Here is a 23001-nt window from a genome sequence, read left to right on the forward strand (position 1 = left end):
GGTGGGACCTGGGCCCAGGACCCTTGAGGAGCACCCAGAGCTGAAGGAAGGATATAGGCAGACCAGATCAAGCTCTGAACTGGAAGCCACATCACTGAATGTGAGCCATGGCTCCATAATTTACTGGCTGTGCAACCCAGAGTGAGTCCTCACACCTCTCTGAGCCTCAGTTTCCTGATCTGGAATAGCAGCTAATAACACTCATCAGTCTAAGACTCAAAATAACATGGACAGCCTTTCTGCCTCTGCAGCCACCATGGTGCCTGTGAAAAAGCTTGTGGTGAAGGTGGGCAAGAAAGAAAGAAGCAGGTCCTGAAGTTTCCTCTTGACTGTACCCATCCTGAGAAGATGGACTCATGGATGCTGCCAGTTTTGAGCAGTTTCTTCAAGAGACAAAGTGAGTGGAAAAGCTGGGAACCTTGGGGAAGTGGCAGTGACAATCGAAAGAAGCGAAAGCACGATTACTGCAACTTCCGTGGTGCCTTTTTCTAAAAGGTATTCGAAATATCTCACCAAAAAATATTTGAAGAAGAATAATCTGCGTGATTGGTTGCGTGGAGTTGCTAACAGCAAAGAAAGTTACTAATTGCACTACTTCCAGATTAATCAAGATGAAGAAGAGGAAGAGGAGGATGGAAACTCAGTTATCTTGGGGGGAGGGGCTTTCTTGGTGGCTCAGTGGTAAAGAATCCACCTTCCGATGCAGGGGGTATGAGTTCAACCCCTGGTCCCAGAAGGTCTCACATGCCTCGGAGCAACTACTGAAGCCCATGCACCGGGAGCCCGTGCTCCAAAAGCAGCTCATGCAACAATGAGAAGTCCACGCGGCAACTGGAGAGTCGCCCCCACGCACCACAACTAGAGAAAAGCCGGCGTGGCCACAAAGACCCAGCACAGCCGTAAATAGACACAATTTTAAAACCCTCCAAACTCAGTTATCTGGAATATTTTGCATAGGTTCTTGAATAAAACTCAGGAACCAAAATAAATAAATAACATGGACAAAAAGCCAAGTTCTTGGGTAAGTGCTTGATTACCCTCAAAGCAATCTCCTGTCCTTCTCCTAATTCTTCCTGTGATTTGGACGGTGTGTATTCATGAGGCACCTTAGACAGGGCTATAACCATTCTAGGTGGCAAAGAGGAGACTTCCCATCCTAAACACTTACCTGCAGCCTGGGTTAGGCACTGGGACACTGGAGAACTCTGGACACTCAGGAAGATCCAAGCGCTTATGACCTCACCAGGTGCACCAATGTGTAAGTGATGTCAGCTCCCCAGGAGGTTTCTGTAGAGTCCTCCTCCAAATGGAGATCTGTGCAGTTTTGGGGGACAGAGGTACACCCCTCTCCCCCTCCCACCCACATCCCCATTCATGCATTCATTCTTCCACTGTTGTATTTCCAGAATGTTGCACAGAGCCTGGGACATAAGTCTCAATAAATAAATATTAGAAGAACAAGTTTTTACGTGCAACACACCCTTATTGATTGTCTACTGCTCTTAGCCCTGTGCTAAGAGATCGTGTATAGATGGTGCACATAAAGGTACTGGCCCTGACAGCTCTCTCCCAAGATCACCCAGGGGGCCTCTAAATGCTCCCAGCTCTTCCCACCCCAGACCCAGCTTCCACTGGTTGCCATGCTTCAGGCATCAGGACTTTCCCCAGAACTGAAGTAATGCCCCAGCACCCCACGCATCATGGAACCCTCGAAGGCAGCATGCCCGCAGCCACAATTCTTCAAATCCTGTCTTTCGTGCCCGGTCCATCCTCCAGCCACGCTTCCCCGTCGTCTCAAACCCTCAAACACAGCCATCTCCCCACTCCCAATGCCCTACATCTACCTGGGGTTATACCCGACGAGGGCAGCAGGTGGCGCTGAGGCTCCCTTTTCCCCTTCGCTGGACTGGACTCCGGACCGAACAGGACCCTGTCCCTCCCTCCTCTTGTCCCCAGCAGGGACAGGTGTGGACTCTGTGACCTCTAACTGACCCCTCTCCTTCCTGCTGGCTCCTGCGATGAGGCCTGAGGAGACTCCAGTTGCTCCTGCAGGCCCCGGGTTGTCTTTTCCTGCCTGGTGGGTGAGGAGGGTCCCTAAGGGGCCAAGCTGCAGCTGGTGGGGCGGGGCTGGGCGGGGTTGGGCTGAAAGCAGCTGCCAGGGAGAAAGAAAGAGAAAGAAGAAAGGAGAGAGAGGGGAAAAAGAGAGAGAAGAGGGAAAGGAGAGGAAGGGCGAAGCGCTCTGGTTCCTGGCTCCTATCCCAAACAGGTGGAGATCTCAGCTGAGGCTCACCCCAGGATAAGGTACGTGGTTGAGGAAACAGAGGGGCGGGGGTGTCAGCCAGCCAAGCAGAGCAGGCCTGGGGGTACTGAGGGGGCTAGTGCTCAGCCAGAACCCTTGAGCTCCCTCCCATCTTAGCCCTTCCAAGGTGACCAAATAGAGACTTGGGGCCAGTACAGGGAGTTGTGGGGTGGGCATTAGGAGATGCGGGCTCTATTGCTGCTCTGACTTGCTCTGTGAATCTGCACCCAGCTCTTCTCCTCTCTGAACCTCAGGTTCAGAGAGACACAGGCAGGGGGGATCCTGAATGTGTTGTGGGATAACTTTGCAAGGTGTCCCCTTTGCAAAAAGAATTAGGTCTACCAGGGGCTTCAGAGACCAGAAGGCTTTTAAGACCCAAATGGATGCCCCCTCATGGTGGGATTTCAAACAATGGAGGAGGGGGCTTATTGAGAGAGAAGGGTGGTCCCTCCCTGTCAGGGGCCCTAAGGCCCTGGTCTGTTCGCTGCTCAACCTTGTTTCTCTGACTGGCACTCAGCGTGAAGAGTGACACAGGGTGGGGGTTGGGGGGCTTCCGCAGGAGTCTGGCGCTCCAGAAATGCTCTCGTTATTAGGGAGAGGGTGGTGGGTGCAGCGTGAGGGCGTTTCTCTGCCACTCCAAGATCAGAAGAGTGGATGAGACCAAGGATGTGTGGGCCGAGGCAGGGACAGTGGTAGGCATATGGATGTCCCCAGGGTGATGATGGAGGGGTACTCAAGTCCTTTCTGAACTGTGGCTGCACTTTATAGAGTCATTAGCTCCTTCACTAGATTCAACAGGGGCCTGAAGGGCAGGGGTAGGGGGGCTGCTGGAACAACTCCTCCCTCATCCCTGCTCTTGAGAAGAGATTGTTCCAGATTGTTCTCTCACTGGGAAGAAGCTGGCACAGGCAAGTTCTAGGATCTCAGGGATCCCAAGCAGGGAGACAGTCCAGTCAGGCACAGGATGGGGAGTCAGATGGGCCTGTGTTCCCATCCTGCCTCTGCTGTGGATCCTTGGGCAAGTCCAAGCTGCTGGCTCCTCCTGTGCAAAATGGGGATAGCAGAGCAGGCCCTGACGGGGTGGCAGGCCCCGCGTGCATCTGGCACCTCGGGGATGATCACTGTGGAGAGAAAAACGGAGGCGCAAGAAGGGGAAGGACTGGCCTGGGGTCTCAGGCCCTGGCCCTCACCCTCTCTCTTCCCAGCCCCAGGGTAAACACTGAGCATCCTAGCGCCTACTGAGCACACTATGGAGTCACCCCCATCCCTACTGGGATTGCTCTCCGCTGCTCTCTCCTGCCCCAGTCTGCAAAGCCTGCTTGTTCTGGGGCAGGGGCAGAGTGAGGGTGGGGACCCCCAGGCGAGGGGGCACAGAGGAGAGTCTCGGGGCACTCGCCCTTCCTTTCTCCCCCCTCCCCCGCCCCCGACAAAGGGCAGCGGTGGCGGCCGGGTCAGGGCACAAGCGCTGCGAGGCCAGGGCTCACTCAGCACGGCGGGGCGCCGAGAGCCCGGCTCGGGCACAGGCGAGAGGCTGGGAGCTCCAGCGGGCGCAGCCTGCAGGCCGGGTCGCGGGCCCTCGGGGTGGGGGCGGCTGGGGGGCGCCCTCCGGCCCTCACCCCGCCCCCGCGCCTCTCCCCGCAGCGGGGGCGCCCCGCCCCCCCGGGCGCCCGACGTGGACGCGGTCGCCGCCGCCGCCGCCGTGCGGTAGTCGCTGTCCGAGGAGCCGACATGCAGGCGGCGTGGGGCGGCGCGGGGCGGCCGGGCCGGGCGGGCCGCGGGCCGGAGCGCCAGCGCGAGCGGCCGCCGGGCGCCGGAGTCGCGTCCCCCTGCGCCGCCCCGGGCAGGCCGGCCGGAGCCGCCGCCATGCACCCCGGGCCGCCCCGCGCCCCGCTCCGCCTGTGGCTGGGCTGCGTCTGCCTCGCGCTGGTGCAGGCGGGTAAGGGGGCCCCGGGCGGGGGCACGGGTGGGCGTCCTCCGGTCCCTTACGGGCTCCCTGGGGACCCCGTCTCTGGCCCGCTCACTGATGCCCCTTTGCCACACCTCCAGCCCCTTTCCTGCCTACTTGACCCCCGACCCCACCCCCAGCTCTCAAACCCCCTCCCGCCCCCCCTGGCCCTGGGATCTAGGGTCTTGGGATCCCCAGCCCCCTCCTCTGTTGCCCTGACCCTAGGCCTTTCCTTCAGGAGCCCTGGCTCCTTTCTCTGGCCCAGGGAGCAGCTGAGGACACAGTCCCCGCACCTCAGGCCTCTCTCCCTGTCCCCAAAGCCTTGCAGGCCAACTCTGCAGGTCGGGGTGGCCTGGGTCCTGTGGGGGAGAGGATTGGCACCCGAGGGCACCGCATGGGGGTGTGTGTGGTGGACCCCGAGCCTGGAGGCCGGCTGCCCCCTGGGGCCTGGCCTCCCTGGCACTCTGCCTCTCCTGATGCCCTGTGCCAGTCCCTTCTGGCTGCTGCCGCCTTGCTAGTCTCCGTTCCTGGCCCCTCTCCCTGGCCCAGTGCTGTCTTCCTGCTTCTGTCCTGCGTCTGCCCCTCGTCCCCCCTTGCCTCTTCTCGGGTGCAGTGGCTGCTGCCCCTGTCTGTGTATCTCTGTCTCTCTTGGACTCCACATCTGGCTTTGTGTCCCCAGGCCCCAGGCCTATGAGGCGAGGGGGGCGGCTCTAGGCTTAGGTCTTCTTCCCCTTTCAGTGCCTGCCCCTGGGGGACACAGAAGCTTCAGTGACTCTGCTGCCCCTCTCTTGGGAGGTCCTTGCTTCTCTAACCCTCACCATCCCCCTCACTCTCGTCTCCTCTGATCCCCTTTGTTCTGTCCCCACTTCCAGAAGGCCCTACCCTGTTCCCTTGACTCTGCTGTAGGGGCCCTGCTCTCAGTGACCCCATCTTCCTCTGCTGCCTCCCCACCTGCCTCCTGGGGTTGGCAGGGTCTGGAGAAGGCCCTTCCCCAGGCTTCTCCTGCCTGGCCCTCCACAATCCTGGGGCTTCCTCTCTCAAGCCTCAGTCCCATCCCAGGACTCGCCCAGCTAGACTCTTCTCGACCTCTGGGTCTTTCTCCTTCCCTCAAGGTCACTCACTTGACAGTGCCATTTTGTAGCAAGAACCCTGGACTGGGAGGCCTTCTGACCACTTTCACCAGACTCACCTTCAGCTCCTGCAACCCCGGCCACCTATGTCTCCTCCGTGCCTGTCCTCCACCCCACTCCCTACCTCCCACTGACCCTCCATGAGCCCTGGCCCTGGCCCAGGCTCATCAATTTTAGTTGAACTCTAGTGGGGCCAGTTGTGGTCAGCACGGGCCCCTGCCCTGGATCCAAGGAGCCTGGGGCTTCTCAGGCTTGGCTCTTCAACCCCTAAGAAACTGAGACCACCCCTGGGAGCCAGTCCCACCGGAGGCCTGGATTTCTTCCTGTCACTGCATAGCCACCTCAGGTTCCCCTTTCATGCTTATGAGACAGTGGATCTGCGCCTCACAGCAGAGGTGCTCAGACTCAGGTGCCTCCCCACCCCCAGACAGCCCCTCGGCCCCAGTGAACGTCACCGTCAGGCACCTCAAGGCCAACTCTGCGGTGGTAAGCTGGGACGTCTTGGAGGACGAGGTTGTCATCGGATTTGCCATCTCTCAGCAGGTAACCCTCAAGGGTCCCTGGGAGGGAAGAACACATCCAGGTACAAGTGATGGGTGGGAGGGGAGGGAAGCAGAAAGACAGAGGAACAAGGAGCAAGAGAGACGGGCAGAAAGCTGCACAGGGGGCTGGGAAAGGAGGCCCCAGAAGGGAAACCTATGGTTGGAACCTGGGAATTAGGGGCAGGATTTTGATCATAAACAGACGTCAGTTTAGGACCTGGTTCCAGTCCATGGGGTCGCAAAGGTCGGACACGACTGAGCAACTAACACACCAGTTCTCTTGGGTTTCCCTCGTGGCTAAGTGGTAAACAATCCGCCTGCCAGTGCAGGCAACTCGGGTTGCATCCCTGGGTCGGGAGAACCCCTGGAGAAGGAAATGGCAACCCACTCCAGTATTCTTATCTGGGAAATCCCATGGACAGAGGAGCCTGGCGGGCTACAGTCCATGGGGTCACAAAGAGCCGGGCATGGTTTAGTGACTAAACAAAATGACCACCACCACCAGTTCTCTCAAGATATATGTCCTTGGGCAGCTTCTGAAACCTCTCTGAGCCTATCTTCTGCCTGGTAAAATGGAGAGGTGGATACCTACCTGCAGAGGTGATGGGATGCTTGAGTCAGATTGTGGCTGTGGGGGCTTTAGCCCGGTAGCCAGGGTGAGGCCTCATCACTGCTGGAGAGGTGGGCAGATGTGGCATGGGGGCCTGGGCACTGAAACCTGGGCCCCGGCTTTGGTCTTGGCAGAAGAAGGATGTGCGGATGCTGCGCTTCATCCAGGAGGTGAACACCACCACCCGCTCGTGCGCGCTCTGGGACCTGGAGGAGGACACGGAGTACATCGTGCACGTGCAGGCCATATCCATCCAGGGTCAGAGTCCAGCCAGCGAGCCCGTGCTCTTCAAGACACCACGCGAGGCTGAGAAGATGGCCTCGAAGAACAAAGGCAGGCCTGGGCCACCGTCAGCACGGGACGGGGTGTGGGGAGGGGTGGTCTGGGCTGGGGCGGAGCATGGCTGACAGACAGCACGAAACCCGCCCCCCATCCCTCCCCAGGGCCCTGCCACCTAGTCAGGCAGCCCCCTGAGAGAGGGAGGTCCTCTCTGGTCCCCCAAACAATGGGACACAAACTTGCAGCTTTAAGTCCAGTTACTGCCCCCTAAGGAGCCATCAGTATGTTCTCAAATCTCTTTGGGGGCACAAGTAGAAATAAACCCTGATGTTGGGAGAGCTTGAAGGCAGGAGGAGAGGGGACAACAGAGGATGAGGTGGTTGGATGGCATCACCGACTCAATGGCATGAGTTTGAGTAAACTCCGGGGAGTTGGTGATGGACAGGGAGGCCTGGCGTGCTGCAGTCCATGGGGTCACAAAGAGTCGGACACGACCGAGCAACTGAACTGAGAAATAGCACTTGATATTGGGGCTTGGCCCTAGACGGGTGGCTGTTGGAGGGGCAGGGAGCCCCAGACCTAGCGTCTCTCTCCATACAGATGAGGTGACCATGAAGGAGATGGGGAGGAGCCAACAGCTGCGGACGGGCGAGGTGCTGATCATCGTCGTGGTCCTGTTCATGTGGGCCGGTGAGTCGGCCTGAGCTCCGCTTCACTTCACCTGGTGGGGGGGGGGTGGGAAATGGGGAACCCTGACCAGATCCTTTTCTCATGAAAATGAAGGATGAGGGGCTTAGAGACAGTGAGAGAGGAGGATTTAGGAACCCAAGTTCTGCTCTGGTGGGCCAGATCTGATCCTTTCTGTAACTCACCCCTCACCAAAAAAAAAAAAAAAAAAAAAAGCAATTCAGTAGCTGCCTGGGTGGGGTTGGCCAAAAGGTTCATTTGGTTTTTTTCCATGACGTCGTATAAAAAACCCCAAACGAACATTTTGACCAACCCAATAGGATTCTGTGAGTGCTTGGCCTGCCCCCCCTCAAAGCAGCCATGGCTGCAGCAGACTCTGTCCAAGCAGCTCAGGGTTGGGCCACCCTCTTATCCCACTCATCTGTCTAGACACAGCTCTGAGACCGCCTGCATGAAGCCTCCCAATCCGTGCATTAGAATGTTTCTCCTACCTCCGTGCTCCCAGGGCACACTGTGTGCTCCTCTCTGAATGTAGCTCTTCCTAGCTAAGTTAGTTGGGATCCTCCCTCCCTCTTTTCCCACTTGTCTGTGAGCTCCCTGAGGATAGAGACTATGGTCTCTGTCCTCAACCCAACCAGAATTTACTGAACAGCCACTCCATTCCAGAGAGAAGTGCTACAGCTGGGATTAAGAAGATTCAGGTGCTTGTAAGGATCTCAGCCTGGGAGATGCCAGGCCCGTATTTAACTATAATTCGACGTGATGAGTGCTGTCAGAGCACCATGCATGGGAGCAGAAGACAGGGGCTTCATTCTGGGGCTTGGAGTAGAAATCAAGAAAAACCCAGAGAGGGGGTAAATGGGGATTGTGTTTTGAAGGATGAGTAGGAGTTCCCCAAGCAGCCAAAAAAGGAAGGGTGTTCTGGGCATAGTGTGTGTAAGAAACGAATTAGGCTCAGTCTGGCTCAGTGCAGCTGTGACCCTAGAGAGAAGGTAGAGAGTGAGGAGGGAAGGATGATGAGGCTGACAAGTGGACTGAAGTCTTTTTGAAGGAATTAAACACCATGTCAAAGTTATATTAACATCCATGGTTGAGAGGGTATCCATGGTTGTTGAGGCATATGGAAAAATATGTTCTATAGACGCAAAGGAAAGCGGACGCTTGGAAGAGAAAGGAAAAACAAAGGACTGTACAAAAGGGGAGCTTTGCTTATGTGGCATGCTATTAGACTTGGCATAGATAGTATTCACATAATTGAAACAATATAAAATAGTGAATTAACCCCAAATTGTGGTGTAATTCTGCTAGAATGATGGGGAAGGAAGTTGAGGGGCTTGTTGGGCTTTGTCTCACATGGAGGGGACATCAACAGATAATCTATAAAACAGATCAAAAAGTAGCTCTGTATTAAAGAGTTCCCTGGTGGCCTAATGGTTAGGATTCTGGGCTTTCACTGCTGTGACCTGGGTTCAGTCCCTGGTCAGGGAACTAAGATCCCGCAAGCCATGCAGCATAGCCAAAGAGAAAAAGCAAAAGCACTGTCAGTCAAGTACAGAGGTGAAAACGGGGAAGGCCTCTATGGGAGTTGGAGGTGGTTGCCTTAATATTACACTAATGGCCTTTCAAAAAAAAAAAAAAATTAGTTTAACAGTGTTAAACATTTAGGAGAGTGCAGGCCCTGGAGTGCACACCCCAGCTGCACCCTGTGATGGTGAGTGAGTTATCTGAGCTCTGCCTCAGTTCCTCCTTGGTAACCTGGGGAGGCTAATAACTGGTGCCCCCCGAGAGCTGTGAGGGTTCAGCGAGGTGGACTGTCAGGCCCTGGCACATGCTAGATGGATGTTCTCGTTGCTCTTTGCTCTAAAGGATAAGGAAGCCCTCTGAGGTCTAGAAAAGGGAAGGGAGGAGACAGGGTCAGAAGGGTGTTGTGGAAAGGCCGGTGAGGTGAAGGGGTTTCAGGGGTACAGACAGGTGGACATGGGAGCCAGAGGCAGCCTCCTGCATCAGAGCGGGTAAGAGGCCACCTGGAGCCTAGACCCGCAGGAGCTCAGCCAGGTCTAGCGGGAATGAAGCAGAGGGGTGGGGACCGGGCTCTGGGCTCTGACTCCTCCCTCTTGTCCCTGCAGGCGTCATCGCCCTCTTCTGCCGCCAGTATGACATCATCAAGGACAACGAACCTAACAACAACAAGGAAAAAACCAAGAGTGCGTCAGAAACCAGCACACCAGAGCACCAAGGCGGGGGGCTTCTCCGTAGCAAGGTGAGGGCGAGATCGGAACCCTGGGGCTGGCTCCCTGGTAGTCCCTGGGCTACCGAGGGGTCAGCTCGGGGCCTGGCGTGGCTGCCGTGGGACAGAGCCAAGCTTGGCCGCTGCCTGTGTGACACAGGGCATGCTGCAGATTGATTTTGGACCCTCTCCTTTTGCAGGGTGCCAGGGGCCAGGAGGGGTTTAACCAGAGTGCAGCAAATGGGTGGGGGGCAGAGTTCCTGGTTGACGTGGGATGACAAGAGTCGGGGTTCTGGGCTCCTTCCGCTCCTGCTCTGCTGTGTGACCTTGGGCAGGTGCTTCATGAACTCTTTGTACCTTCATTTCCTCTCCTGTAAAACAGATATGAAAACAAAACCTTTCAGTGCTTGCTCTGGGCAGCTCAGAAGGAAGACGTAGAGAATGGGAGAGAATCTCATGGTTCTGACGATGGTTGTCCAACAAACATCTGGTCCTCTCCACATTTCCTCCCCTCTCCGTCTCCTTACACCCTCTGGCTTCCTGTCCTCTCTCGGCTTCTATCTGGCGCTTTCCTGAAGCCTCTTATTAACCCCCATCTCCAGAAGCACCTCAGCAATGTCAGTGGCTGAGGCTGTGCTCAAGAGGCAGATCTGCAGGAGGCGAGAGGACCGGCCAGCGGGGCGGCTCTGCTGGGGCCCAGGACCCCGTCCTGGCCATTCAGCTCAGCGAGGCCGGAGGCTGGGCGTGAGAAGGCAGAGAGACCAGGCACCCAGGCGGGGCTCCTGCTGCCTTCCACCTGAGACAAGAGCCTGGCTTTTAGGCTGCAGCCCTGCTGCTCCCTTCCTGCTGGCGTCTTCTCCCTGTTTCCAAACCTTGCAAGAACTCTATTCAATTCAGCCCTGGCCGCTTCTCTCATTTCTTCCCTCCCAGTTTCCAAACAAGCCCTCAGTGAACATCATCGAAGTGTGACTGGCTGTCTGCAGGAAGAAGGATTTGATTTTTCTTCTCTGCTGGTCCCTGGGTCCGTGGGCTCAGGGAGAGAGGGGACTGCCGAGGCTGGAGACGGGGAGGCCCCGCTAGTTGCAGTCTCCCTCTGTACTCCCATCCTGGTCTTGTGACGAAGGCTAAACTACAGACCCCAACTCTGCAAAAAATAAAACAAGCCACCAAACTAAAAGGCCTGGCCCCATTCTGGAAAAGGCAAAGCTGCATGAGACACAGCCTTCTTTCTGCCTCTTCACCTCTCCTGGACTGGCCTCCTCTCTGAGAAAATGCACAAAGCTCCTGGGAGCTGACACGCACCTGGACTGACAGAAGCTGTGTCTTTCAGGGAAGCTGTGGGGCTGCCTGCCGGGCAGAGTCCTGGCTGCCATCAAGCCTTCGCTGGATCCAGCCATCAAGGACTTGTTTGTGGTGCGATGCACAACCTTGTGAGTGTGTAAGATGTTTTCTGTTCTGTCTCTTTTGGAAAACACAATTGAAGGGCTTTACTCCAGAGGGCAGAGGGATTCCCCAACTTGTGGCCTGTATCCTCTACCTTCTTTGACCCTTGTTTTTGACTGTAAGATCATCAGTCTGGGGTCTGAAGAAGACAGAATGGGAAAGAAACCTTTGAAGGTACGGGCTCCGTTTCTTTAGAAAAAAAATCTCTTGGAGTTGCAACAGTGCTGGCTTGCACAACTGAAAAGATACATCCACATGGAATACCCTGGGGGCTGCTCATCACCCCCTCTGGGTTGGACTCTGCTGGAAGGCAGGCCCAAGCCATTCACCATGGACAGTCAGCAGTCCCAGCCTCTGGGGTCTCCATATCTTGCCATCTCATCCAGGGTTCTGCGAAAGCTCCCCGGAGTCCTCATGTCCTTCCCTAGAGCCTGAGTGGTGTGAGGTGACGGGTCCCTCCCTCCACTGCCTCTTTCTGGTTTAAAACACAAATGGTGCTTGCTAAGGGAGGGCAGAGCCTTCCCTGGGACAGACAAGTTACGGCTGCGGAGTGCCTGCTTGGGAAGAGACGGACCTCTGCGTCTTCCATCGGTGACTGAGGATGAGCGTATGGGAGACCGCGCCTGACACAAGCCTGGCACACCATAGGCGCCCAGTGCATACCTGTTGAACTGAACGATAAGAGCGATGGCCCCCAAGCCAGAGAGCTGAAAGCCATTACCCCTGACCGCCCCTTCCTTCCGGTCTACAAGAGCTCTCATGGCTGGGGCAGCCGCCACTCTGCTTTGCCCGAGTGTGGAGCACAGGGAGGGAGGAGACACGGGGTAAAAGGCAGATGTCGGCAACACTAAGGGCTTCCTCATGGGAGGGCATGAGGCTCCACTCATTGTCTTGTGACTTCCATCCCTGCTGAATGGGGCTGCAAGGCCAAGGCTCCTTAGGGCAGAGGTCCTTACCTCTGATCCAGTTAGAGCAATAACCACTTTTTAAATGTAAAATAAAAAGACAAATGAAAAGGCACATCCTTGTCTTCTGGTAAATGCCCAAATGTTGCCCTCTTTTTCTGGCAGTTGGCAGCAAGTCAGGATGTGTGGAGGAGGGAGGCAGTTCTCTCTCCGTTTTGGCCTGCAGCTTCTTTAGGGACAAGCCTGCCAGCCAAGCTGGAGTTGGAAGGGAAATCTCGAACAGATGGGGGTGCACGTGTAGGAGGAGAAAATAGCTGCTCTATCCTATGACTGAGCCCCTCCTCCCCCCTCCACCCCAACCGAGGTTGGGCTGCCTCATCACATAGGTATGCAGGCTGGAGCTCAGTTTTTAAAACAAAGGGTTTTCCCCCCTGGATGGGGTTGGTGCTTTCCCTGGCCAAAGGAATGCACACAGCCCTGCTTCTCCCAGCATGAGGGGGAAGTCAGGAAGAACTGCAGGAGCTGCTGGCTGCTGCAGCTCAGAATTCACAGCATGCTGTTAAGGCTGTTAAAGGAACATCATTCTGATTCCACAGCAGGCTGGAAGGTAGAGTAATGATGCCATTAGCCAATGAGCAGACCAGTAAATGGGGGCACCTTGAACATTTCTGTCTAGAGCGGGGAGGAGCTTAGAAAACATCAGGTGAGTGGGACTTAGAGTAGGCTACTCTGGAAGGTTTTGAGAGCAGAGGGAAGCAGGTCTTGGGAGTCTGGGTAAGAAACTGGAAAATTGATTAGCACACAGAACTCCAAGCCAGACCTCAGAGAGGTACTTCCCAGGCCCCTGAGCCTGTCCAGCACCAGAGGATGGAGAATCTCCAGGTTGGCATCCGGTATAGACAGCTATCCGTGGCGTCCCGGGAGTGCCGCTTGCAGTCTTCACCTTGTCAGTGCCAGCACATCATCTTAGGGCTTGAGGGGAGTGGCTCAAACCACACTCCTTACTAAATTCCATTCCCTGTAATCATCTCCCTAAACTCCCAAGTTCCCCAACAATTGAGCTGGTCTCCAGTTAACTGGAGTTGCGCGGTGGACCCGACTGCTGTGACCTTTCTTTCTTCAGCTGTCCCCTTTCTTCAGCCCTCACTTGGCTCTACAGATTCCCCACAGCTTGGGAAGGGCCCAGGCAAGTTGCCTGAGACCGGGACCCCTGCCCTGCAAGACCAGAGGCCTGTGGGAGGACCGCTGGACTGAGTCCGAGACCTTCAGGCCAGTTACTTCTCTGAGGGGGTCCTGGTCTCCTCTGTCAGAAACAGAAGGGTAAGAACAGAGGATTCCCAGACCTCACCCCCGCTTGAGTCGGAGCCAAAGCGCTTCCCTCTGAGAACAGGGAGGGGACCCCAGGTCTGAGGAGAGGAAGGAGGACTGGTGAATTTCCATGGGGCAGGAGTCTTTCCTTTCTCCAGTCCAGTCCCCTCAACCCCAGCGTTTCAGTGTGGGCCTCCTCTGGAAAAGACCCTGATGCTGGGAAAGATTTAACGCAAAAGGAGAAGGGGGCAGCAAAGGATTAGATGGTTGGATAGCATCACCAACTCAAAGGACATGAATTTGAGCTAACTCTAGGGATAGTGGAGGACAGAGGAACCTGGCGTGCTGCAGTCTGTGGGGTTGCAAAAAGTCGGACGTGACTTAGCAACTGAGCAACAGCTCCACTCAAATCCACTTTAAAGATGTCTAGTTCAGTCCTTTACAGAAATATGTAGTATCTCACCTCTCCAGTCATGTGATGTTTCAGACTTTCTTATCCTCTTTAAATCTATTTGACAGATTTTGGATTTTGCTTTTAAAAAGTGGCCTCCAAGAACAAAATGCTTCTGTAAGCAGGACAACCCTTGCCCCCAAGCTCCATGGGTACAATATGCCCAAAACCTTGTTATTTGAAGATCTTTGTATACCAGTAATTCCTTAATGATTCAGCATTTCAGGACTAGATGGCTTTAAAGATTGTCCAAAAGATGACATTCCACTGCTTCCCAACAGGTGCTTGGAGGGTCAGATTTTCCATCTGTGGCATGTTCCAGTTGTCAAAGGGTGAGGACAGGTGGGGAGGATTGACAAGGCGGGAGCTTTTAGTTAAGGAATTCCACTGTTAGCCAGCTGATACTTCCTGTGACAAGTGGACATTTTTTTCCTGACAGGTGTTCTGGCCTACAAAGCAGGCATACCCTAGAATCAGCTTAGGAATAATTGCCTTCTCTTAGAAAAGCAGGACAGTACTAAGAAAAGCAGGGAACTCTGCTTTCTAGTTTTAGATGGTTGGGATTTTTTCTTCCTGTACAACCTCACAAGAGGCTCGTTAGAAAATGAGCTTTTAGACAAGGTCCACTTCTCCTCCTCCTCACTTCTCCACAACATAAAGCAAACTGAGGGTAAGGGACATCACCAGCTCGGAGAACCCCGCCTGGTCTCTGAAACCTTTGATGCCTACAGTAACACACTGTTAAAAAGGAAATAAGCGGTTACTGGACAAAGGAACACCTATGCCTGCAAGGACAAAATAGGTATGTGTATACAAGCGAGTCAAGAGACCCTTGGGTTCAGACAAGACTATCAAATAGCTGAGTATTTAGCAAATTAATATTGAGCCTTTTGCCTGCACTACAGAATACATATCAGACAAAACTTACATCATGGCAGGACAGAGACCCTGTCCAAACATGTTGCTCCTTATTTCCTCAGCACAAACTGAGACAGTGAAAGCACTGGTAAATGCAGGCGACAGGCTCTCACCGCCTTCCCTTTCATCCTTGCTCCTGAGGACAGTCTAAGAAGCTCAGGTTCACAAAAGGGACCTAAGCAAGAAATGCTGTATCTCCCACATCCACCCCACTTATCTGACCTTCGCTTCAGGTTCACAAAAGGGACCTAAGCAAGAAACGCTATGTCTCCCACATCTACTGACCTTCGCCTCAGGTTCACAAAAAGGATCTAAGCAAGAAACGCTGAGTCTCCCACATCTACCCACAGTTATCTGATCTTCACCTCAGGTTCTAGGAGCGATTTCTGGAGAGGCTGGGTTAAGAACAACTATCAGTTCTGGTTTCTCACATCCCTTTCAAAGGAAGACTGCCCCAGATAGCTCGGCTTCTTCCTCAGTCAGCGCTGGCACTGAGGGCAGAGAGCCACAGTGGGCAGCTGTCCAGCCACAGGAAGGGATCCACGGCAACGGCTGTGTGATGGGGCCGAGCCCTCCCCCCACTCGGCAAAAACAGCAGCACAGGGATATTTCAGGCTCTCTCTGTGTCAGGCTCCTGACGTGCACTATATGTAGCTGCAAATCCCAATCAATCTCAACATTTCTTAACTGCTGGAACGCCTTTCTCAACACTGTAATTTACCTTCAGAAGAACTGGGAGCACACACCCTCGCCTCCCCAATGCCACGTTCTACTAACTGCCACCCCCTCCCACACCCCACCAACCTACCTACATAGAGAAGGAAGGAAGCCTCCTCTAGAGGCCGCAACAGAAGGCCATAGTACATAAGCCACTGACAAGAACTTTTATTTCTTTTTAATGACATTAAACACAACTGCTACAAGAGGAAAAACATGATACACAGGAGGCACCAAACTTCAGTTTCATAATTGATCTGACAACAACCAAAGTAAATTGGGGTCGAATTAGATGCAAAACTACAGGTTATTTCAGGCTCCTTTAGTTACAAATAAACTATGTAAACAGCACAAGTCTACTCTGCATTGTTAAGACCCCTGTGGTGAGAATGTCAGCACAGATGAAGAAAGCTTGGTAGGCAGTTCAATGCACAGAGCCCTTACTCAAATAAAACAATATGGCAAGAATTCTACACAAAAATTAGACTTAAAAGGCCAATACCAAATATGAGATACATAGGGTTTAAATACAAATTTAAACTCCAGATTCTACCCACTACCATCTTTAAGGCGAACATGCCTGATAATGAGTTTTCTTTGGCTTTGTTTTTCTTCTTAAAGAATACCATGTTAACCGCTAGGGAACAGTTCTCTCCTCCCCCAGTCCAATAGATTTAATTAAGCTGCTAAAGCTTTGGAAAAACAGAATTATTTGAGCAAAGAGGAAATGTGATTGTCACATTTTCAAGATAACCCGTCACTCATTAGATTTGGCAAAGGCGATGCTCCCGTGACATGTCAGTCTTAAACCTTCCTGCACCAGGGAGGCAAGCGCATGCGACTCCAGACTTCTGCCCAAGCGAACGGCCATCCCTTCACTCCTTGGTGATCGGCGGGGAACGAGACAGCTAGATATTCCAGCAATACTTAGTTCTAACTATGCTATAGTTTCAGAGTCGGATGTTTGTCTGTCCCACTCCATCAAGCTAATTTACGCAAACTTGGAGAAGTGACTGACGCTGTAAATGCCAACTGAAGTAACAGATTTTGACTCTTGCCTTTGAACAGAACTTCTCCTTTGCATTTTGGCCCCCGATAACCAATTTTCCAAGGAAAAGAGGCTCCTTGACTGGATAGAAATGGTAAACACTCAGGGACATCCATCTCAATTTACTGGTAGCAATGACCAAGTTTCTCCCAAGTCAGTTTCTAAAGCAGAGTAGGATATTTATGTTAGGTTACTTGCAGACAAAGATGGGGCTGATGGAGCAACAAAACCTGACAGGCAGCGAGCCCAGTATCACAGGCTGTGCTACAGCAACTAGGTACAACCTTCATAGAGAGTGAACAAAAGCACAAACGCCAGACTGCAAAATCTCCCAAGAGATGTCTAGAGCTGTCTGTAAAGAGAATAACAAACTCCAAAGACATCCATTAAGGTAGCTGCACAAAGCTCATCAACTTGGCTTAGAGTACTAATCCTTAAGATCAGGTAATGCTTTGTGCACCAGCTTCATCAAAACTATTTTAAATCCACTTTAGTAGTTTTGTAAAACTGTACATCCTCTGACCAAGTGAGGAGGTGGTAACATCTGGATCAAAAGGCACCTCTTATTAACTAATAATGGAGACAAAGAACAGCTTCTCCAAAGTCTCTTCCATAGGATGGAGGCTCACTAACTAACTTGCCAACTCATACTCAAAGCTGGGTTCAGCAGATGAGACTGAAGACCAACTGACACCTCTCAACAGCACTGCCTTCTGGCCTGTCCTAGAGTCAAGACTCTGGGTGGGCAGCTCTTCAGTAAAGAATGCAATGAGGCTGCTCTTAAGAGGCATCTCTATGTCCAACAGGATACAGGAATATACGAGTAGAGCCCTAAGATCATTGGGGAAACAAGGAAGGAAGGAAAATCCTTGAAGAAAGACAGAGAAGGCAATCAGTCACAAGACCACAAATCAACAGAGGTTGTTAGTCACCAGTCTTCTGTTAAGTTAAGCTATGTAAGACTTAGAAACACTACTGTGTAAAATAAATTTAATGAAGAATGGGAAAAAAAAAGCCAAAAAAATAAAGGCAGCTAGTAGGTACAAAAAGAAAAGAAGATTTACATTTTTAATTTGTCCTTTCAACTACTTCAGATGTCCTGGATTACCAACGTTAAAATACTGACAAGTATTCAGAGATTCAAATAAAAAAGTAAGAAGGGTTGTTAAAAGTGACTTGTATCCATTTATAAGTCATCAGCAATAATTAAAACTGGTTTGCAGCCTGATAAAGAATCTCTTCCTTCAAGAGATTAAAGAATGATTTCTTTTGGGCACCAGAAGTAGACTTTACCTCTGCAGAGAGGTGGCTCTTTGCTTGAGCTGGGATGTTCTGACTTAATGCTGGCTTTCAGGAGGCAGCCATCTTTAATTTAAATTAAAAAATTAAAACTATGTCAACTCAACACTGCTTAAATGCATACACACACAAAAATGAAGGACCTTATACAAAAAATTTCAAGTCAGCAATATGCATTTCCAAAAGGTGACAAGTTCTTTAAATAAAAATATTGTGAAAAATAAAATTCTAAATCTACAAAGCATGGAACAGCAGAAGAAGAGATGCTGCTCTGGACAGGACCCTGGATAGGGCCCTTCACTGCTGATGGGAGGAGACAAATGGACCGTATGGGAAATCTGGTAGACGCTGGAACCGATGGTGGCTTCGCTTATTCCGGTCAACCCACTGGGTCAGACTGTATCTTTGCAGAGATTTCTGTCGGAACCGGGCGTAGTTTCTATCAGGAGAGGGGAAAATAAAAAGAGGACAGATGAGGGTTTCAGCTGGAATGGCTATTTATACACAAAAAAAGGCCAAGATAACTATTTAAAGAATATTGTTATTTTAGAAAATTGGACATTCATTTTATATTTTGATTCTCACAATTTTAGAAATTTTGTATTATTTTCCTGATATGAAAGTCATTCTGTAAGCATTTCCCTCCAATTTCCAAAGCCACCTAATTCCCATGTAAGTATTATGGTAATATGGTCCACATACATGAATGTTCTAAGAAAAACCAGTGTGTAGCGTATAGTAATGTTTAAGTGGGAAAAAACCATTTCCTTCCTCTGCAAACATTCAAGACAGGATTTATATTTCATTGCTTGCATCAGATCTGTACCTCCAACAGGACCTCACTGTCTGACAGAGCTCAAGGTTGCTCAGGACACAGCAGTTAAAATTAGAATAAAATTCCCAGAGAAGGTAAAGCATCACATGAGTATCACAGTGTAAGTTAAGAGACTGAACAGACTCGAAGACTGAGAGCCTCCTTTAGTCTTGTACTGGGCTGGGGATTGGAGCAGGACCCTCTGAGTTAATTTCATCCCATTCTCAACTCAGCTGTTCCTAATAAACACCTGGGAAGCTTTTTATTTTTTTCTTTTTCAAGATACAGATTCTTGGCCCCTCGCTCCACCTTTAGACTTAATAACTTAGAGTCCCTTGAGTCAAGCCCTAGACATCTGTATTTTTAGGTATCTCCATAGGTAATTATGTGGAAGAGCCAAAGTTGAAAGTAATTTTAGCAGCAGTTGGCATTTATCTAGCCCTATATGCAAATAAATACTTGCCGAATTCTTTAAACATGTCACCTCATTTAATCCTAATGACAATCCTACCAGCAAAGTTACTCTAATTTAAACTCCTTGTACAAGTTTAGGAAACTGAGCCTCAGATAAAATAACTTCCCCAAGGCCATATAGTAGAGTAAGGAGAAGAGCCTAGATTTGAATTCACATCTGACTGCAGAATTTAATAACTATTACACAACACTGCTGTTCAAGAACTGCTATCATTTTGGTTACTATAGAGGAAATGCTGAGTGTAAAGGCCCTGATGTGGGAGCACATCTGATATACTTGAAAAATAGCAGGGAAGCCAGTGTGACCAGAGCAGAGTTGAGCAAGGTGAACAGTAGAGGAGAGGACACTGATGAGCTCACCAAGCCAGGTTAGACCATGCATACAGGCACTTGCAGGGGAGCATGGAGACGGGAAGCCACTGGAAAATTCTGAGCAAAGAGAATCTGACTTATGCTTATGGCTGACAATCTCTTAGGCTGCTCCAGTTGAGAACAGTACACAGGCAAGGGCAGAAGTAGGAAGATCATTTAGGGGACTTGCAACAATCAAAGTGAAAATGACTGAGAAATGGTCAAGTTCTGGATAATATTATACATAAGAGCTTATAGGATCTGCTGATGCACTGACTATGGAGTAAGGACTTACAGGTGACTCCAAGGTTTCTGAGTAATTGGATCAAGTAACTGAACAGAATTATAAAACAACAATGCATCAAGAAATCAGAAGATTTCAAGACTAGAAAGGCCCTTTGAGGTCAATTAGTCCAATATCCTATTTTACTGTTGAGAGGACCAGAGAAATGAAGTAATTTGATCATAATCATGTAGCTAAAGTGCAAAGCTAGGATTAAAACCCGTTTCCCGAATTGTAGTCCAATTCTTTTTCCATTATTCTCTATCACTTCTTTTCTACCTCTGTAGTTAAACAATTATAGCCCCAAAGCCCTACCACAATTCTCCTGCAGCAAAATTCTACCCTTTTCTTGCTTCTTCTAAATACCCACTTACCGCCTGGTGAGGTCTGAAGGATGCTGCCATTTCTGGTTGTGCATGTGATGAACTTGATCCATCAAGGCACACAGCTCCCCCAAGGTACCTGTGACACAGAGAGATGAGTGGTTAGGAAGCAGCTCAGTGAACTACCATGTCAGCCTAAGTCAAAATATGTGCTTTCAGGAAAAGAAAAAATAGGCACTGGTTCTAAAACTATTTATGATTATCACAAGCACAAAAACAAGCCAGAAAGGAACCTTGCTCTTGGATGATATGAAGATGAAGCAGCAGCAATAATGACAGCCACCATTCATTCATTTGACATTTATTAGCTCCTATCATGTGTGAGAATCTTTACTGGGCCCTAGAATATGGAATAGACGAGACACTGGACCTACCCAATGATGTTTATACAGGAGACAGGCAATTCCAAAGCTGTGGCAAGTGTAGTGTCAGGAGGAATACGTGACGCTATATGAACACAAAGAGTGGAGAATGGGGGTTTGAAAAAGTCCCGTCCAGGGGAAGTAAATTATAAGCAGGGATCTAAAGGATGTATAGAGGTTAATGAGGTAAAGGGGTGGGAGGTAGGAGTAGCCAATAGAAATAGCTAATATAAAGGCCCAGAGACACAGACAGTGAAACATTCAAGAAACAAGAGAAGTTGAGAATAGAAGGTGGGTGGGGGCTTTCTGCTTAACAAGAAAAATCACTGGAGGCAATTTCTCAAATACCTAGGATCCAGGCAATGTCCTAGGCACTTTATATATTATCCTGCTAATTCTGAAAAAATACCTTGAATGGAGATAGATTTTATTAACATCATTTTAAAGATGGGAAACTGTGGCTCAGGGAGGTGAACCTCCCTTAAATGATTATTAAACTGGACTCAAAACTGGCTCCTGTTAGGTTCTATGCTTTTGTCACTTTGATAATACTTATTTTGCACTTAAGGGCTGAGACTTAGGCTGAAGCTCACAAAAGCAAAATTTATGGTTAGAGAATAAAATAATTCCCCTAGACCAGTGGCTCTCAAATTTTAACATGCATCAAAATCAGCTGCAAATATAACGCAGGTTGTTGGGCCTAGCTTCTGTAGGTTTGGAGTGTGACAGGAGAATTTGCTTTTCTAACAAAGGCCCAAGTGATGTGCTGTTGCTGGTCTGGATACCACACTTTGAGAACCACTGTCCTAGACAGTGGAGACCTTTCTTCCAGCTGGTTTACGTATTTCTCATTACCTTTCCTACTCTGCTCTCAGAAACCAAGAGCTGTCCAACTAGGCTACAGATCATCTTTTCAAGTTCTGATGAAAGATATTTACTCAACTTTTACAACCAATTTAATTTATTTGAAGCCTCAAAAAGCCCAATTCTGTAGAAAAAGTATATACTCTGGAGATACGCATACTTGAGTTAAAATTCCAATCCAGCCACTAACTAGCTCGGTGACCCTGGGCAAATCATTTCACTTACCTATGAAATGTGGAGAGTAGTAATGTTTTGCTTGAAACTGAATATTAGAGATATAGTACATAAAAGATCTAGCATACTTCCTGGCACACAGGCAGTGTGCAGTAAGTGGTAGCTATTATTATTACGTTACAGCCTCAGGACTGTTAGTTTGCAAAGACTCTTCCAAAGATAGTCAATCACCTATTTACATGGAAAAATGCCTATTATATGCATCAGTCTACATATAAACTATGACTTGTTTGATAATACTCAGTCTCATTCTCTAACCATAAAGAGATGATACTTTTCAGGAAAAATTTCAGATTCATTACATTAAAAATTTCTATGCAGTTTAAAAAAGCACAACCAAGGGGAAAAGGTAACTGACAAGATAAAAAGTATATCTGAAATGTATTTCCAAGGGTTTACTGTCCTTATTCTATAAAGATCAGTCTCCTCATGAAACAAACAAAAGAGATCAAGGATATGAGTAGGTAATTCACAAATGTAATACAGTAATCAAGGTTGTTGTTCAGTTGCTAAATCATGTCCAATGCTTTGTGACCCCGTGAACTGCAGCACACCAGGCTTCCCTGTCCTTCACTAACCCAGAGCTTGCTCAAACTCATCCATGAGTAGATGATGCCATCCAACCATCTCCTTCTCCTCATGCCCTCAGTCTCTCCCAACATCAGGGTCTCCCAACATAACAAAAAGATGTTCAATCTCATTAATATGGAAATAAAACATATTAATAAATAAAACATATTCTTGAGAAGGAAATACAAATCAGAAATGAGTTGCCCTTTAAGAGAGAGGTAGCTTTCGATTAGAAAATCCTTGGCCAATTTGATTTGTTAAGCTAAAATCAAAGTTCTCTATTCAAATTGCCTTTCCTTTATCATACTTTCACATCATTAGCAGCCCCCTTCTTCTACCCCCCACAAAAAGAACATTTCAATGTTCTTTGGCGAGGAAATCAGGTTTGTAAGAATTTCAAGATACCTTTTTTTCTGACAAAGCATCACCAAGCACTCGGCTAACTGCTTTGTATTGTTGCTGTTGTTCAGTTACTCAGTCATGTCCGACTCTTCGCAACCGCATGGACTACAGCATGCCAAGATTCCCTGTCCTTCATGATCTATCGTAGCTTGCTCAAACTCATGACCATCGAGTTGGTGATATCATCCAACCATCTTATCCTCTGTCATCCTCTTCTCCTTCCTTCAATCTTTCCCAGCATCAGGGCCTTTCCTAATGAGTCAGTTCTTCAAATCAGGTGGCCAAATTATTGGAGCTTCAGCATCAGTCCTTCCAATGAATATTCAGGACTGATTTCCTTTAGGATTGACTGCTTTCATCTCCTCACAGTCCAAAGGACTCTCAAGAGTCTTCTCCAACACCACGGTTCAAAAGCATCAATTCTTCAGCACTCAGCCTTCTTTATGGTGAAACTCT

At 50.0% G+C, this 23001-nt stretch overlaps 2 protein-coding genes and 1 pseudogene across 43 annotated transcripts in view; 2 read left to right on the forward strand and 1 right to left on the reverse strand.

Annotated features, from left to right (window-relative positions):
- Window positions 1-256: 256 nt before the first annotated feature.
- Window positions 257-4007, forward strand: LOC138432477 (large ribosomal subunit protein eL22 pseudogene; annotated as a pseudogene).
- Window positions 1933-12182, forward strand: FNDC5 (fibronectin type III domain containing 5). Of its 5 annotated transcripts, none has more exons than XM_069574758.1 (7): window positions 1933-2077; window positions 3941-4235; window positions 5802-5917; window positions 6661-6859; window positions 7406-7495; window positions 9619-9752; window positions 11050-12182. In XM_069574758.1, the coding sequence occupies exons 2-7, from the start codon at window positions 4028-4030 to the stop codon at window positions 11263-11265; spliced, it is 963 nt and encodes a 320-aa protein (XP_069430859.1). In that variant the 5' UTR covers window positions 1933-2077; window positions 3941-4027; the 3' UTR covers window positions 11266-12182. The 5 variants fall into 5 exon arrangements, with proteins under 5 accessions (XP_069430859.1, XP_069430861.1, XP_069430858.1 ...); XM_069574760.1 differs by having other exon boundaries at window positions 1995-2077; window positions 10650-12182; XM_069574757.1 differs by having other exon boundaries at window positions 2021-2301.
- Window positions 12183-15614: 3432 nt separating this feature from the next.
- Window positions 15615-23001, reverse strand: part of S100PBP (S100P binding protein) — a 33472-nt gene continuing 26085 nt past the window's right edge. For all 38 annotated transcript variants that reach the window (XM_069578671.1, XM_069578662.1, XM_069578658.1 and 35 more), the window contains 2 exons: window positions 20105-20192; window positions 15615-18247 (listed from right to left, as the gene is read on the reverse strand). In XM_069578671.1, coding sequence (XP_069434772.1) covers window positions 18106-18247; window positions 20105-20192 — 230 coding nt within the window. In that variant the 3' untranslated portion in view covers window positions 15615-18105. The remainder of the gene's footprint in view (window positions 18248-20104; window positions 20193-23001) is intronic.

This window comes from Ovis canadensis, chromosome 2, assembly GCF_042477335.2.
Source record: "Ovis canadensis isolate MfBH-ARS-UI-01 breed Bighorn chromosome 2, ARS-UI_OviCan_v2, whole genome shotgun sequence".
Lineage (NCBI taxonomy): Eukaryota > Metazoa > Chordata > Mammalia > Artiodactyla > Bovidae > Ovis > Ovis canadensis.

What these genes read in the sequence shown, in the direction of transcription:
- FNDC5 (XM_069574758.1), top strand. Translation starts at nt 4,028, where the DNA reads ATGCAGGCGGCGTGGGGCGGCGCGGGGCGGCCGGGCCGGGCGGGCCGC. An exon ending in GATGGCCTCGAAGAACAAAG is followed by an intron (nt 6,860 to 7,405) that starts GCAGGCCTGGGC and finishes CTCTCCATACAG; the next exon opens with ATGAGGTGACCATGAAGGAG. An exon ending in GGGGGCTTCTCCGTAGCAAG is followed by an intron (nt 9,753 to 11,049) that starts GTGAGGGCGAGA and finishes TGTGTCTTTCAG; the next exon opens with GGAAGCTGTGGGGCTGCCTG.